Source organism: Ustilaginoidea virens, chromosome 2 (assembly GCF_000687475.1).
Source record: "Ustilaginoidea virens chromosome 2, complete sequence".
In the NCBI taxonomy this organism is placed as follows: domain Eukaryota; kingdom Fungi; phylum Ascomycota; class Sordariomycetes; order Hypocreales; family Clavicipitaceae; genus Ustilaginoidea; species Ustilaginoidea virens.
The window spans coordinates 3,864,130-3,878,080 of record NC_057317.1 but is presented as its reverse complement, the minus strand read 5'-3'; the positions used below and the strand labels follow the sequence as shown (position 1 = coordinate 3,878,080).

At 56.5% G+C, this 13,951-nt stretch overlaps 3 protein-coding genes across 3 annotated transcripts; 1 reads left to right on the top strand and 2 right to left on the bottom strand.

Moving 5' to 3' along the window:
• Positions 1-7,382: 7,382 nt before the first annotated feature.
• Positions 7,383-9,748, top strand: UV8b_02834 (uncharacterized protein; the record flags this gene model as incomplete). The annotated part of the gene is made up of 4 exons (XM_043140332.1): positions 7,383-7,500; positions 7,606-9,205; positions 9,301-9,384; positions 9,448-9,748. The coding sequence occupies 4 exons, from the start codon at positions 7,383-7,385 to the stop codon at positions 9,746-9,748; spliced, it is 2,103 nt and encodes a 700-aa protein (XP_042996266.1).
• Positions 9,749-10,529: 781 nt separating this feature from the next.
• Positions 10,530-11,793, bottom strand: UV8b_02833 (uncharacterized protein; the record flags this gene model as incomplete). Its single annotated transcript, XM_043140331.1, has 3 exons — positions 10,530-11,099; positions 11,303-11,391; positions 11,490-11,793. The coding sequence occupies 3 exons, from the start codon at positions 11,791-11,793 to the stop codon at positions 10,530-10,532; spliced, it is 963 nt and encodes a 320-aa protein (XP_042996265.1).
• A 645-nt stretch (positions 11,794-12,438) lies between these two features.
• On the bottom strand, positions 12,439-13,540 carry UV8b_02832 (uncharacterized protein; the record flags this gene model as incomplete). Its single annotated transcript, XM_043140330.1, has 2 exons — positions 12,439-13,126; positions 13,194-13,540. The coding sequence occupies 2 exons, from the start codon at positions 13,538-13,540 to the stop codon at positions 12,439-12,441; spliced, it is 1,035 nt and encodes a 344-aa protein (XP_042996264.1).
• Between the last annotated feature and the right edge of the window lie 411 nt (positions 13,541-13,951).

The following is a 13,951-nucleotide window of genomic DNA, read 5'->3' as shown; positions in this document are numbered from 1 at the left end:
TTGATGTCAGGTTTTGCCGTCGCAACCTGCAGTTGTTGGTTGCTCATGACATCCGAGAGCCAGCAGGTACCAGCAGGAAGGGTTTACCAGAACTCTGCTCCGCAACGACACCTCCCATCGTCTCATCTACGAGCGGGCGGGCGGGCGGACAGAGTCGTCGGGATAACCAACTTGCACCTCGGCAGCGTCGCGTCGCGTCGCATCGCATCGCATCGCATCGCATCGCATCGCATCGCATTGCATCGCGTCCACCAGACCATTTGCCGCGACCAGATTGGCGAACCGCCCGGTTCGAGGCGATGCAAGGCACACCAATCAGCAGGCCAGGCGGGCAGGCACAAGTCCCATCCTACAGCTGACCCCCCTTTGATCCGCCCTTCCGCCTTTCACCCCAGCCACCTGGGAACAACTTGGAGTCTGGGGAGTTGCTGTGGAGTTGCTGTGGCAGATGTGCCGTGCCGAGCTGTGCTGTGCTGTGCTGTGCTGTGCTGTGCTGTGCTGTGCTGTGCTGTGCTGTGCCGAGCTGTGCTGTGCTGTGCTGTGCTGTGCTGTGCTGTGCTGTGCTGTGCTGTTGCTGTGCTGTTGCTGTGCTGTTGCTGCTTGATCCTCGGGCCCGTTTCAGGAATCAGGCCGGGAAGGGGGGGTGTGTCGGCGTTGTCGGTGGATGGAGGTGCTGCGCTGCGTCACGAGTCAGCGGGAGGCGAGGGCGGAGGCGAGGAGGGCGTATTGTTCCGGGAGAGACGTGCGGGCGTGCGGGCGTGCGGGCGTGTTGTTTTGAAAATCTGCGCTGGTTCGAGGGATGAGGGGGATGAGCAAGGAAGAATTTTGATTGTTTTGATCCGGCATTTTCATGGAGATTTTGGCAGAGCTGGCTGGCTGGCTGGGCACTGGGCACTGGGCACTGGGCACTGGGCACTGGGCAGTCGGAGGCGGGAACGACCCAGCACCGCTTGCCTCAAGCTGGAAAGCACCAGCAGACCCAGCCTGGAAGCACCTGGAAAGCAACTGGGTGGACCGCTGAGCTCCCCAGCCTGGCTTGCTCCGTGCGATCGATCCCCCTGCAGCACAGTCTAGGTGCTTACATGCTATGCTGTTCGGTGCAACGATGGCGTGATGTGATGTGATGCCTGGCACTGTGCACCGTGCGCCGTGCGCCGTGCGCCGTGCGCCGTGCGCCGTGCCGTTACCGTCCGCTCTGCAGTACTCCGCAGCAGTACTCCGTAAACGCTTCAATGTTCATACCAGACTGGTTGCCCTTCCAAGGCGCTTGGCCAGTTCTACTTTTGGCATCAAAACCGCTCAGTCTCGTCAGACCATATCGCCCGAGGCGAGGCCCAACGGGATTCTCAAGTATTGCTTGCTGCCCGCCTTGGCAACGTTTGGCGGCAAATTGGGCTAAGCGCCCTGCCCGTCTGGTTGCACCGACTTGTTGATGCATGCCATCCCGTCTCGCCAAGCAGACGAGAGGACAAGCCGATGCGATGCGCCCCGCCCAATAATAATAATAATAATAATAATAATGATAATAAAAGCTGAGCCCCGGCAGAGTTGACTTGACGCTGGGTGCTGGGTGCTGGGTGCTGGGTCCTGGGTCCTGGGTCCTCTTTGGCAGTCAAAAAGCAAACTGGGCCAACTGTGGACTTCTGGAGAGGGCCTGGCACCTGGGAGGTCTGTGGAACGGCGGCCGGGGCCCTGTGTCCCTGCAAAGCGGGCCTGCGCCCTCCTGACAGTCTCTGATTGGCCGCGCCGGCGTAAGCTTAGCCTAATTTTGCCTCTGCGCAGTAGCTCGTGGGTTATCTGAAACGGCACCGTCACCCGTCGACCTCGTCCAAGCAGAGGGTTATCGGGGAGGCATCACGAGCCACCCACGATTCCTCTGGGCTTCCGCGCCACTCTCAAGGGGATCAAGCGCCGACCTGGGGCTGCCAACTCGTGCTGCTGGTTCGCGTGCTGGTTCGCGCGCTGGTTCGCCTCCTGGTTCGCCTCCTGGTTCGCCTCCACGGCGCTTCCATCCAGCCATCCTGCCCCAAGCTCGTGGGCGCAGGGCCGCTCGACTCGTCGGAAGGAACCAAGCACCACCAAGCACCACCAAGCACCACCCAGCACCACCCTCATCATCATCATCATCATCAACAGGTGCTTACTCGCCCTGCACTCCATGCTTTGCCGGAAATCTGAACCGCGCCCATGTGCCGAGTCCGTCATGGAGCACGTTCGCGTTGGAAAAGCCGGAAAAGCCTCTGGTCGATAGCTCCGCGCGCTAACGGGCCCTTTTCCCTCTTTCCAAGAAACTATCCAAGAACTAGACTGCAGCAGACCCGCAGCCAAACAAGGCCATGGCGCCGGGACTGCAACCGTGAGAACGGTATTTTATGCCTACGTGTGCACACGGGTTTGAGTTACGTGTCCTACGTTGCGACGAGTTCTCTGGAACAGGACATGCTGCATATGTATCTTGGAACAATCCAAGGAAATGCTGCATTTCCTGTCCGACGTCGAGGCAGTGGGCCATCCTCTCGACCTCTGCGCTCTATTGCATTCATGGGCTCGTCATCGATTCTGGCTCGACGACGATGCGGTCGTCCGGTTGGGATTCCCCCCTTGGGCAGGTCAGAACTGTGCAGGTCTCTGGAGAAGAAAGTTTTCTCGCTGTCCGTTGCCGTTCGACGACGGACCGGGCAGACGGGCCTGGAACGAACCCGGCTGAGCTGAGTGAGGCCCTCGGCCAAAGTCCCGTGTCTGTCTTGAGACCATGAATCTGTCAGTGAGAAATGACCATGTTTCGCTCTGGCGAGGAAATGGAGAATCGAAGCATGCAGGGAGGCGGTGGGGGGAGCCGGCCGGGACACACGAGCAAACCAATCAAATCAAACGTCGCCTTTTTTCCGTCCGTGCCTGGGAAACATCCCGATGCAACCGATGCCACCTCAACCTCAACTGATGCAAAAAGGCAACGACGGGGCTGCGGCAGAAGCTCCAAGCGTGTTTCAAGATTAGCCTGTCCCTACGGAGCACAGTGCAAGGGTCAAGTAGCAACCACTGCAAAGTTATGCTCGAAATCGACCAGGTGTCAGATGAATAAGACCACAATGCGCAGCACAGTGCACTGCACAGCACAGTACAGCACAGCACAGCACAATGCGCGTCCTCGAGATGGATGCAAGCAAATAAGCAGCCTAGAACGCATGGATGGCCCGAAGTCAACTCGTAATGCCAGCAGCCAGTTGCTCTTGTCGGATTGTTGGGCCTGGAGGCGGCGGGATGGAATGGAGAGCCGCAGGGACAACTCGGCAACAACAAGGTTATTCTACCCCTTGCTCTTTAAAGGCCCCTCTTGATTTGTCAGTTGTCTCGTTGGCTTGCGCTACATAGTTACTGCGCATCCCTGCTCATCAGCAATTCCGAACCTGCGGACCAAGAGCGGGAAAGGAAAAAGAAAGGGAAGAGGCACCCACAGTTTGTTGATACATGATATACAGTACCGTCATATTAGCTCATCGCCCGCCCAGAACTCGACGGTGGGTCATTGCTTTATCCACGTCGTGGCACTGACAGAGAGTGAGAGTCGCCGACACGGCCGGCACCGGCACGGGCATTGTGTGTTGTCGAGCTGTTGTCGAGCTGTTGTCGAGCCCGTATCAGCAGGGAATGGCAAATTGCAATCATCATGGCTCCTTCTGCTCGAGTGGGTGCTGTCTCTGCTTCCCAAGGTGGCATCGACATCGGTGATAACTCGAGATGCATGCATTACATGAACGTCGAGGGTCGTCCCACTCACCGCGACATACAAAGGCAGCCTATCAACGCGCAATCACATGTCAAGTTCGTCACCGCATGCTCGGACATTGTCTTAAACTCAACAGATGAAAACAGATGAAAACAGATGAAAACAGATGAAAACAGATGAAAACAGATGAAAACAGATGAACGCGTAAATAGCGACCTACGAGGTACACCACTGTAGTTGTTGACATGCCACAGGCTGGCCGCCGCCTAACCCGTAGTCGTACATTCGTACATGCCTCTTCCCCTGGTTCGAGTTGATAAGGGCAGCATAGACTGACTACTGTGCGGATTCATCCGGCCTTGGCTTCGAAAACAAGTTTTTCCTTGTGACCTGTTGGAGGCCTGATATGGCTGTTCCTGCGAGGCAACACAACAACTCATGCTTTGAGAAGCACACATCGGCTAGCTACCCGGTTTCAAGAGCCGCCAAGTTGATGGTTTGGAAGCCAGGGGATTCGAGCTTCGACAGGGAAAGTTGGGTATTACGAATGATGTACCATTGGCGTTATCACGATGCCTATGGGGAGAACGAAGGGCAAGTAACCGCCTGTCAGTCGCTGTATCATGTTTCACGGACGTGATATATTAGTGCCCGAAGCCTTAACCGAGCCTCTGCAGTTGGAAGTTGGTGTAGCAACGGGAATAGAAAGCTCTCGCACGGCAAGCCATCAAAGTGGATGCGAGGGACTACTGTTCGTCGTGAGCGGGACATGGGGACATTCGGCGCAAGGAGCATACATAGATCTCCCTGCTCAGTGCTAACTGAAGGGGAGGGGAATGAAGCGATCGCTACATACTCTGTCTTGTATAACTCCGTAATCTGTCCATTGTCGTGGTCATCGGTACATGTGTGGCATGTGTATATAACCAACATACCTACCTCCTGGTAGGCACCAGCCATGAGGCCATGGCAAGCGGCAAAGCAATGGCCATCGCGAGTTGAGTCGAGAAAAGAAGGGGGTCTGGTGTGTGTATTGTGTGGGACGGTGGAAGGGTGGGGATACCGACTCATGAGCTGCGTAGAGGTCCCTAATGTAGGAGGATGTAGGAGGTAGGTATGTACCTACCTGGTTGGTATGTATGTAGGCACCTAGGCAGGAGTAAGCTGCTTGGCGCCTGCCCTCCAGTCAATCAGTAAGTGGTGTGGTGGTGGTGGCTGATCTGAAAAATAGGCGCTTGTGCAGGGTGCAAGGTGCCCGCTGCGGGCCCAGGGTGGTGCAGGGGCCGTGTGGACAAAAGCAATGGCGACAAAAGGCCACGCCCCACTGGCAAGAGGGAGGACGGATCCGTCAAGGCAACGAATTGACGGTAAAAAGAAATTCGAGCCATCCACCATCCACCATCCACCATCCACCATCCATCCATCCGGAGCACAATTCTTTCTTTGCAACCTTGCCGTGCAAGTACGCCCCGGCCCGACGGCAGAGTCGGGCAGCAAGGAGTTGAAAGCCGCTGGGAAACGCAAACCGCTTGAAAATTCATCACGCCAAGGCGACGTTGGGGTTGGGTTGCGCACGGGCAAGTTTGTCCCTCACTAACGCTTGGTTTGGCGAGGGCGAGGGCGAGGGCGAGGCCAAGGCCAAGCAGTGCAAAGCACCGGCAATTATGAAAGCATCAATGCATCAATCATGTGTACTCCAAGCATGGGATTCGCTGCTCCATAGACCTCGAGCTAGAACTTTGGAAAACAGAGCCCGGAAGGAGCACTCGAGAATCCTAGTCGACAGTATGCCGTACGCGTCCACTGTCTTGGGTACTCTGCTTCTCCCAAGGTCTGCAGGTCTGCTCATGTCCCCTCCTGTGTCCCGTCAACTATCAACACTGTGCTGCCTGGTCCCAGCCCCGTTGTTCCGCCCACGGCCTTGCTGTGAATGGGCCCACCCCCTCCTCCCTCCCCCTCCCCCCCCCCGGGGCTGCCACCAATCCCGCCCGCTTTATTCAAGTCAATTCACCCCGGGGGCCCCACTGGCAAGGCAACGGCAGCCCTCTTGGAAGGCCGCGACCAAGAAGCTGGACCAGAGGCTGGGGACATCTGTTAGCAGGTACCCAGGTACCTGCTGCGCTCCGTACTCATCCGTCCGCGGCCATGTCCGAGTGACCAGACCAGACCCTACGCCCCCAGTGTCAGTGTCACCACCACCACCACCAGGCAAGGCAAACACAAAAAGCAACTGCACGTTTCTCCTAGCGACTTGGACGTTGCAAGCCAAGTACCGAGGTACATGTAGCTAGATAAGTAGGTACCTAGCCCCCCAGCACGACTACCGCCTAAAATTCAGGTGCCCAAGTCCGTCGCTACCGGTACTGGTACTGAGTGGGCCAGATTGACACGTTCGATGCTATAACCGCCCAGCCAGTACATGCAGGTTCCGACACCACGCCAACGGCTGTACCTGAGCCAGCATGAAAGATGGGATTGTATTGTCTGCCGGCCCCAGCCCAACGACTCAGTCTTGACATGGCTTGCCGTCGGCCTCTGCCTCTAGATTTTCGTGGTCACTACGCCAGATAGGACTCCAGAGTCCAGATCATGTCCTGTCCATACGTGGTTGCTCCCTTCCTTCAGGCTCTTTCCTTTCGCGGGCTTCCCACCCTCTTGCAGCCAAGCCAGCCTTGCTCTCCCATACGCCGCCGCCTGTCCCTCCCCAACGCTACGACCCTTCCGTCGTGACCGAACCAAACCAAACCAAACCAAACCAAACCAAACACCCCCCCCCCCCCCCCCTTTCTTCTCCCTCTCCTCTCTTTTCTGTCGCCTACTCCTCTCAATTCTCGTCTTTTATTTTTTTTTTGTTCTTCGTCGTCTCCAACGTTTTATTTGTCCCCCCTTTCCCTCCATACCCCTCTCTCATCCTCCCTTCAATTATTGGCCGTGCCTTTTGTTCCCATACTTCTCTTCCCTTTCTGAACCCTTTTGTTCATTGCGCTTATCCATTGCCCCCACCACCCCCTTCTTGATCTTTGATCGCAACGCGCAGTCGGTCATCGCCGGGTGAAGCCGTCCCTTCGCAGTATCGTGTCTTTACCTCGCCCTTCTCGCTTCAGATTCAGCTGGCTGTTTTGACGGGATTCGATCCATGGGCCTGACGATTTAGTCTTTCGCGCAATCACTTCATTTTCGCTCTTTTCTGTACCAAACCTTAATCTACCTCGACCTTGGCTCGTGTTGACAGGTCTTCGCGTCAATTTGCGTCCTGCATTCCGCCTCGACAGCCGTGACAAGGCGACACCGCACGCGCCCCGTCCCTTTCGCTAGACGCAGTGGCTGGGCCAAAACTTTTTTGAATACACACCAACAGCTTTTTCTTTTTTACCATCCGGGCTGGTCTCGAGTATTTCCTCATCCTTGTCGCGTGGTCGACACACCTCGTTTCAAGGCAGCGCCATTTTCCCCATCGCCAGTTCTGCTTATCCGCATTACGCTCTCCGAATACACTGCTTCCTGGAAGTCTTGATGTTGGTGGGATAGGCGCGTTGCAACGTCGCTCGCTATTCGCCGTCCTGTTCACTGTCAATATACACTTACACATAGTAAACCTTCTTTGCTAGTTGGAGACCACAGCAGATTCCACCTTGCTGGTGGACAGACCGGTACCATGTATTCGCAACACTCCAACATGGCGCCTCAAAAACCGGAAACTTTCATGCTCAGCACTGAAGCCCAGCAAGCTCTACCACACGATGCTCAGGTTGCTCTTCAGCAGGTAGACAACTGTACGTTTCCATGTCTTCATCTCGCCGGTTTTTGTCCAACCCGTACCTGCCCACGAAAAAAAAAAACCCCTCTTTTCTTTTTTGCTAATGGTCTACCGTGTACAGTGAAATACTTCCTCATCTCTGCTCCCGTAGATTGGCAGCCAGAGCAGTATATTCGGCGTTTTTTGCTACCAACCGGCGAATACGTATCTTGCGTCTTGTGGAACAATTTGTTCCACATCTCTGGCACGGATATTGTACGATGTTTGTCCTTCCGATTTCAGGCCTTTGGACGCCCCGTCAAAAACTCCAAAAAATTCGAGGAGGGCATCTTTTCCGACTTGCGAAACCTCAAATCCGGCACCGATGCATCGTTGGAGGAACCCAAGAGCGGATTTCTCGATTTTCTCTACAAAAACAACTGCATCCGAACACAGAAGAAGCAAAAAGTCTTCTACTGGTACAGCGTCCCGCATGATCGACTGTTCCTAGACGCCTTGGAACGGGACTTGAAGCGCGAGAAGATGGGCCAGGAAGCTACTACCGTCGCAGTCAGCGAGCCGGCCGTGTCTTTCCAGTACGACTCGTCTCAGTCCTTGTATGAACAGCTCACGAAAACGCAGCAAGCCAACTCGTCGTCCTTTAATGCGCAGCAGTCAACGTCCTTTTCTCAAAGCCAGTCAACATCCCCCATAATACGAGCGATGGATTCGATGCCGCCGCCCAGCATGCTGCCCCAGACCATGGCCGCACCTCTGGCAGAAGCGATGGAACCCATGGTTTCGTACGACCAGATGCCGCTGGCAGCTGCCCCTGTACCTCAGCAGATCGCGCACGTCAAGAGAGAGGCTGATTTCACCCGCGTTCAGTACAACCAGAACGGGGTTCCCATCGCCCTTGGTCAACAAAGACATTCCTCAATGCCCGCCTATGGCCTCGAATATTCGCCCGCGCCGTCCTTCGTATCCTCCCAGTACGAGGATTATAACGCTCGAGGCATTTCCTTTGAACCCATCACGCCACCCCAGCAAGCGCTCGGCATGACGGGAGAGCCAGCATATATCGCCAATGAGGAGACTGGCTTGTACTCTGCCATTCCTGATCATCTTTCAGGAATGAACGGCTTGAACGGTATGGTCCAACTGCCAACGTCAAACCTAGCAGGGTCTCAGTTCAACCGCTCCTATGGCACGAATAACGTTTACTCCGTGATTGAGGGCTCACCCACTTACAAACAGAGACGGCGCCGATCCTCCATTCCGCCATCCATGTCGGCAGTAGCCAGCGCCCCCGTCTCCAACACTGTTATTCACCGGCCTTCTGACCTGAGGCGTTCAGTCTCTGCTTGTGTCGGACCAGTCGCCGAACGTGAGGAGTCGGTCGACAATTCTCCTCCAGGTCTTTCCTACAGCGCATCCGGCATGTCCATGGCCAGCCAGCAACACAAGGAAATTATCGACTTGTCCCGGCACGGAACTCCTCTGTCGAATGTTGACGGAAGCCCGGCTTTGAATTCCTTGGGTCTGCAGCAGGGCTTCGGGGAAGAGCTTTCCCATGAGGGCGCCTTCAAAGTCCACCGACGGACCTTTTCTGGACCCAACGGCGTAGTGCGCCGTGCACGCTCAGCCACCGCGATGGAGCTCGGACCTTACCCTCACAAGTCTCACTCATGCCCCATACCTACGTGCGGCCGGCTCTTCAAGCGCTTGGAGCATCTGAAGAGGTAAGCAGGTCTGCCTGTAGTACTCATGGCTCATGTTGAAACAAGAGCGTTTTACCACTGTTGTCCCAGCTAACCCTTGGGGGGGTGAAATATAGACACGTTCGAACCCACACGCAGGAGAAGCCGTACATCTGTCCCCATTGCAGCAAAGCTTTCTCGCGATCCGATAATCTTGCACAGTATGGAATACCCGGTCGCTGCTCTTTGGACAACGTTGAACGCTAATCTCTCTCTCTCCCCAGACATAAACGCACACATAGTCGCGAGGACGGTGGCGAAGGGTCATTCAATCTCTCCGGCGAGGAAGAGGAAGAGTTTTCTGGGGAAGACCAACTCGGCTCTCTTGAGGAAGCTTCTCCTTCTGACGCTGCCTATGTTTCCACATCTCTGAATGGTGCGGCCAACGACGCTATGTCTTGCTCCAGCCACGGTAACAACTCCCACAGGATGAGTCAAGCTCAAACGTTCAACAATTTGCAAACACTCGGCATGCCTATGACCATTAGCCATCCGGCTACGATTAATGCGAGCGGCGTCATGTGAAGAGAAGTGATAATTTCTTGTAATGGTCTACCCGACATGTGTTTGTCATTTCATTTCCGACGTCATTGTGAGGCATGTAACTGGATTACTCCAGTGGAACATGTGTCCCCCAAGTCAGGTACTACCGCATACTTGCTTTGTCTTGTTTTCTCATTTTATCCATGCTTTATTCATTTTCATCTTTTCCTGAATCTCATACCTCTTTTTTTCTCCTTTTTTTTTTTTTTCTCTCTTTTTTCTCTTTCGTTGGAGTGGAGCGTCAAAGAGGTAGAAAAGGAGGACACGAGGTTTTGATAGAAGCGGCCTGGCACTTTGGAGTGGTGGCTGGGGAGGGCGAAAGCATCTATATTAGCCTGTAACGTATGGCGAATGATGAACGCAACACGTCGATTGAGAGAAAGAAGACAAAGACGCATTTGTATATCTACTCCTGTTGTATTTGAAAGCCGACGGAATGACTGGGCAAGAACTGGAGACAATGATTTCAGTTTTAACTCGTATCGTTAAGCAGTAGTTCGAGTTGGGCGCGGAAAATATGTCAAGGTCGAGCGGGAGCTTGGGAGTTGGAAACTGTGCTGCTGTTGTAATCTGTGCTGGCACAATGAATCTCTCCCCATCTGCCATGCCATCCATGTATGCTGTATGTATGAGATGAAGAATTCGTTACCACTTGTTCATGACGTGGAACAGAGACGGGTAGGACCCCGGTCACTACCAGATTGGTGCCCTTGGTACGAGGCAGCTGGTCATGCTACTTGGGCTGAACAGAACAAAGGGGGGCTCATCTCCTCCCCTTTCGACCAAATACATCTCTGGCCCCTTGGATACCACGGACGTCGCTCTCGGAAATGCGCAATTCCGCACCCTTCATCCTCCCCACTCCAGGTCTGTCGACAGCGCCGCCCCTGCCGCTGCCGCTCCTCTGCCTCCTTGCCCGCTTGCCCGCCTCTCTCTCCAGCACGATTCCGTTCTCCCTCGCCTCCCTGCGCCGCTTGGCCTCGCGAGCATCCGCCGCGGCCGCCTTTCCCTTTCGTATACGCATTGGCATCTTGTCCTGCTTGAGGACGGACACTGTGGAGCCCAGGGCCTGCACGCGGAGATCCGTGGCCTTTTGGCGCGTGCGGCCGGCGGCAAAGGATCTGGGCGGCGCGGGGGTGGAGGAGACGCCGGAGAGGGATTTCGCGGCGGCGTGGGGAGCGAGGAGGTGCGACTCGGCGAGGAGGCGGCGCAGCTCGAGGTCCTGGGCGAGTAGAGAAGGGGCGTCTTCGGGAAGGGAGGAGGGCGACGGCCTGGGCGAGGATTCCGGATGGGGCTTTGTCGGCGGGACGGTCTGGTCGGGCGGTCGGGAGGACTGTTTATGATACGCGCGTTTGGTTTAGTTTTCTAGGGCCTCCCTCCGTTTGGTCGTTCAGTTTGGTTTATATTTATTGGCCGTGGATCGTGCGGGCGGTGTTGCGATCGAGATGGGGGGTCTGAGACGCTTTGCCCACCAAGGCTGAATCAAGAGAGAAAAGGAAGGGGGGGGGGGGGGGGGGGGGGGGGGGGGGGACATACCATGAAAGCTTTCAGTTCTCGCTTGGACATTGTGCTTTCCTTTGCGGTGTGCGGCACGGAGTGATCGACTACTTGGACGGCGGTGCTGCCTGCAAAAGAGAGGGGAGAGGTTTGAGCGCACAGGAAAACATTTGGCGTGGCCAAAAGGCCAAGCAAGGGCAGCCGCAGGGTTCTTTTATTTTCTCACCCTCGTCGTGGTCAGACACGTGGGCGCCGCCCTGGGCGCCGTCGTCGTCGGAGAGGCCCTCCCACTCTGAGCCGGTGCGGTCGTCATCGGGGCCGTGGTCGTGGTCGTGGTCGTGGTCGTGTTCGTGGTCGTGGTCGTGGCCGTGGCCGTGGCCGTGGTCGTCTTGCGGCAGCGACTTGCTCGCGGGGGCAGTTTGAATTTCGAGTGGCTGGAAGCGGGCTTCAAAGTGTCGGCGCAAAAGGTCGTCGGCATCGAGAGGTGGGGTTGAGGATGCTGACGCTTTGCGCTTGCCCAGGACGGCCATGCTGGTGCTGGTTCTGGTGCTGCTGCTGCTGCTGCTGCTGATGATGATGTGATGATTGGTGATGTGGTGATGTGGTGATGTGGTGATGTCTGGGTCGGGGATCGAGGCGTCAATATGCGACTGGGGGGGGATTTTTTTCAGAGTCACTCAATGTTTTCCTATAGGTAGGTCTAGGTACCTAGGTACCTATGTTATGCACATGCATGTACGTACAGACTTAGTGCCTGGTGCCGCGTAATGCAAGCCTGGCGGGCCCCAGCAGAGGACTTATGCTTGTCGGAGCGGGTGCGGTGGGGGCCACGGGGCGGGCGCATGTTGGATCCCTGCGCGGACACTCAGCCGCCGCAAGTCGCCGCCGCCAGGAAGAAAACGCCGGAATGACGCATAAAGGCCCATTGCCGGGCTGAGCAAAGAAGAAAAGAGGAGAAAAAAAGACAAGGCAAAAACAAGGCAAAGTAACTAAATAACTAAATATATAGATAAATAAATAAAGGAAAAGGGAGGGGCCGGGTGGGGGAGAAGGGGGGATGAAAAGAAAACAAAATCATCATCGTCATCGTCATCATCATCATCATCATCTCGCCTGTCGATGCCGCAATGCGGCAGGTCAGTTTTTTGCGCCGCCAGCCCGAAAAAGCCGGAAATTCATGCTCTCCCAGCCATCCGAGCTGCCCTTGCGTCGTTCTCTCGAATGGCTTCGCTTCTCGCCAAAAAGTCCTGCCGAGCCGCGTAGGAGTCCTTGGACCTGCTTGCGAGCTCCAGCTCGTCCTTGATGCCCTCCTTGTCCACATACCCAGCCCAGTCCATCTTGCTCTTCTCCACCGTGTTGAGCTTCTTGGCTTGAGCTTCTTTCCCCGCCCGCAGCCTGGCGGCCATGCCGAGAACCAGATCCGTGCGGCCCGGCCCGCTGTCGAGGACTGGTTCAAAGGCCGAGCGGAAAGCCTTTCTCGTGGCGCGTCTCGTCGTCGGCGACGCATCTAGCAGACTCGCGCCCCCTTGGCCTTGGGACGCCAGGTACAACCTGGCCTCGGCCGAATCCCTGGCTACCACCTTCTCTTCGCTGTGGACCTGTCCTGCAAAGTTGTACGTCCGCTGGATGCGAACCATGGCGGGCTGCGTGCTGTCGGGCGGCGCGATGGCCTTCCGGGGCTGGGGCTGATCTTGCGTCGTCCATGCCGGCGCAGCGGGTGCCTCGCCAGACGCGTCCTCGGCACGCGGAGCGGCTTGCGAGGCGGCTTGCGAGGCGGGTTTCCCGGACACCATCTGCGCCCACAGCGCGTCCACGTCGACCGTCACCGGCGCGTGGTTGGCGGCGTGCTTGCGTTCCGCCTTTCTAGCAGTTCTTTGGGGTCAGTGCTCGTACTTGTCCAGGCCACGCGGGGAGGGGGGACGGGACTTGCTCCGCGGCCCGCTGGGCGCGAGTCTTCACCAAGCCGCCTTCATCTTGGTCCGCGCGTCCCTTTTCTTGGGCGCGCTTGTGCAGTTTCTGCCCCTTTAGCAGGACGGCTTCGTCGCCCGAGTTGTCGTAATCTTCTTTCTCCCGAGCCTGTGCAGCTGGGCTTGGCCGAGGGCGAGTGCGGGTGCGGGTGCGGGTGCGGGTGCGCCTTGAATGCGCTCCGGCCGCAGCAGGTTCGTCGACGTCGGACTCGTCGGAGCCGACGTCCTGTGCTTCCTCGGGCGCAAAGTCTGAGTCTTGAGAAGAGACATATTGCCCATCGTCGTCTTGTAGCAGAACATCCGAGGACATGGCTACGACGTGTCAACTAGCATCCGTTGTTGGTGGGGCTGGCGGCAGCAAAGCAAAGCAAAGCACGACAGACGGACAGACGAAAAGGATCTTGGGCGTCGTCGTCGTCCTGGGCCGCAAGTCACGATAATGAGAGGCCGTTGATGCTCCAGGGTAGGGGTAGGGAGGCGGCACTGCCTAAGGCGGGGAGCACCAATGGCCAATCAGGGCGCCCTGCCGGGTAGGGTGGGTGGACTTGGCCTTTTGTCCCCAAGTCCAGGCCTGCCTCCTAAATCGATTGCATCATGATGGATGATGGATCAATCAACATGTCAAGGTCCCATTTCTCATCAGCCCCTGTGCTTTCCCCGGCCTCCTTGTGCGAGCCAGTCGGAAAAAGAGTTGTAGGGAGGGAGGGATTCTTGTTCCGTC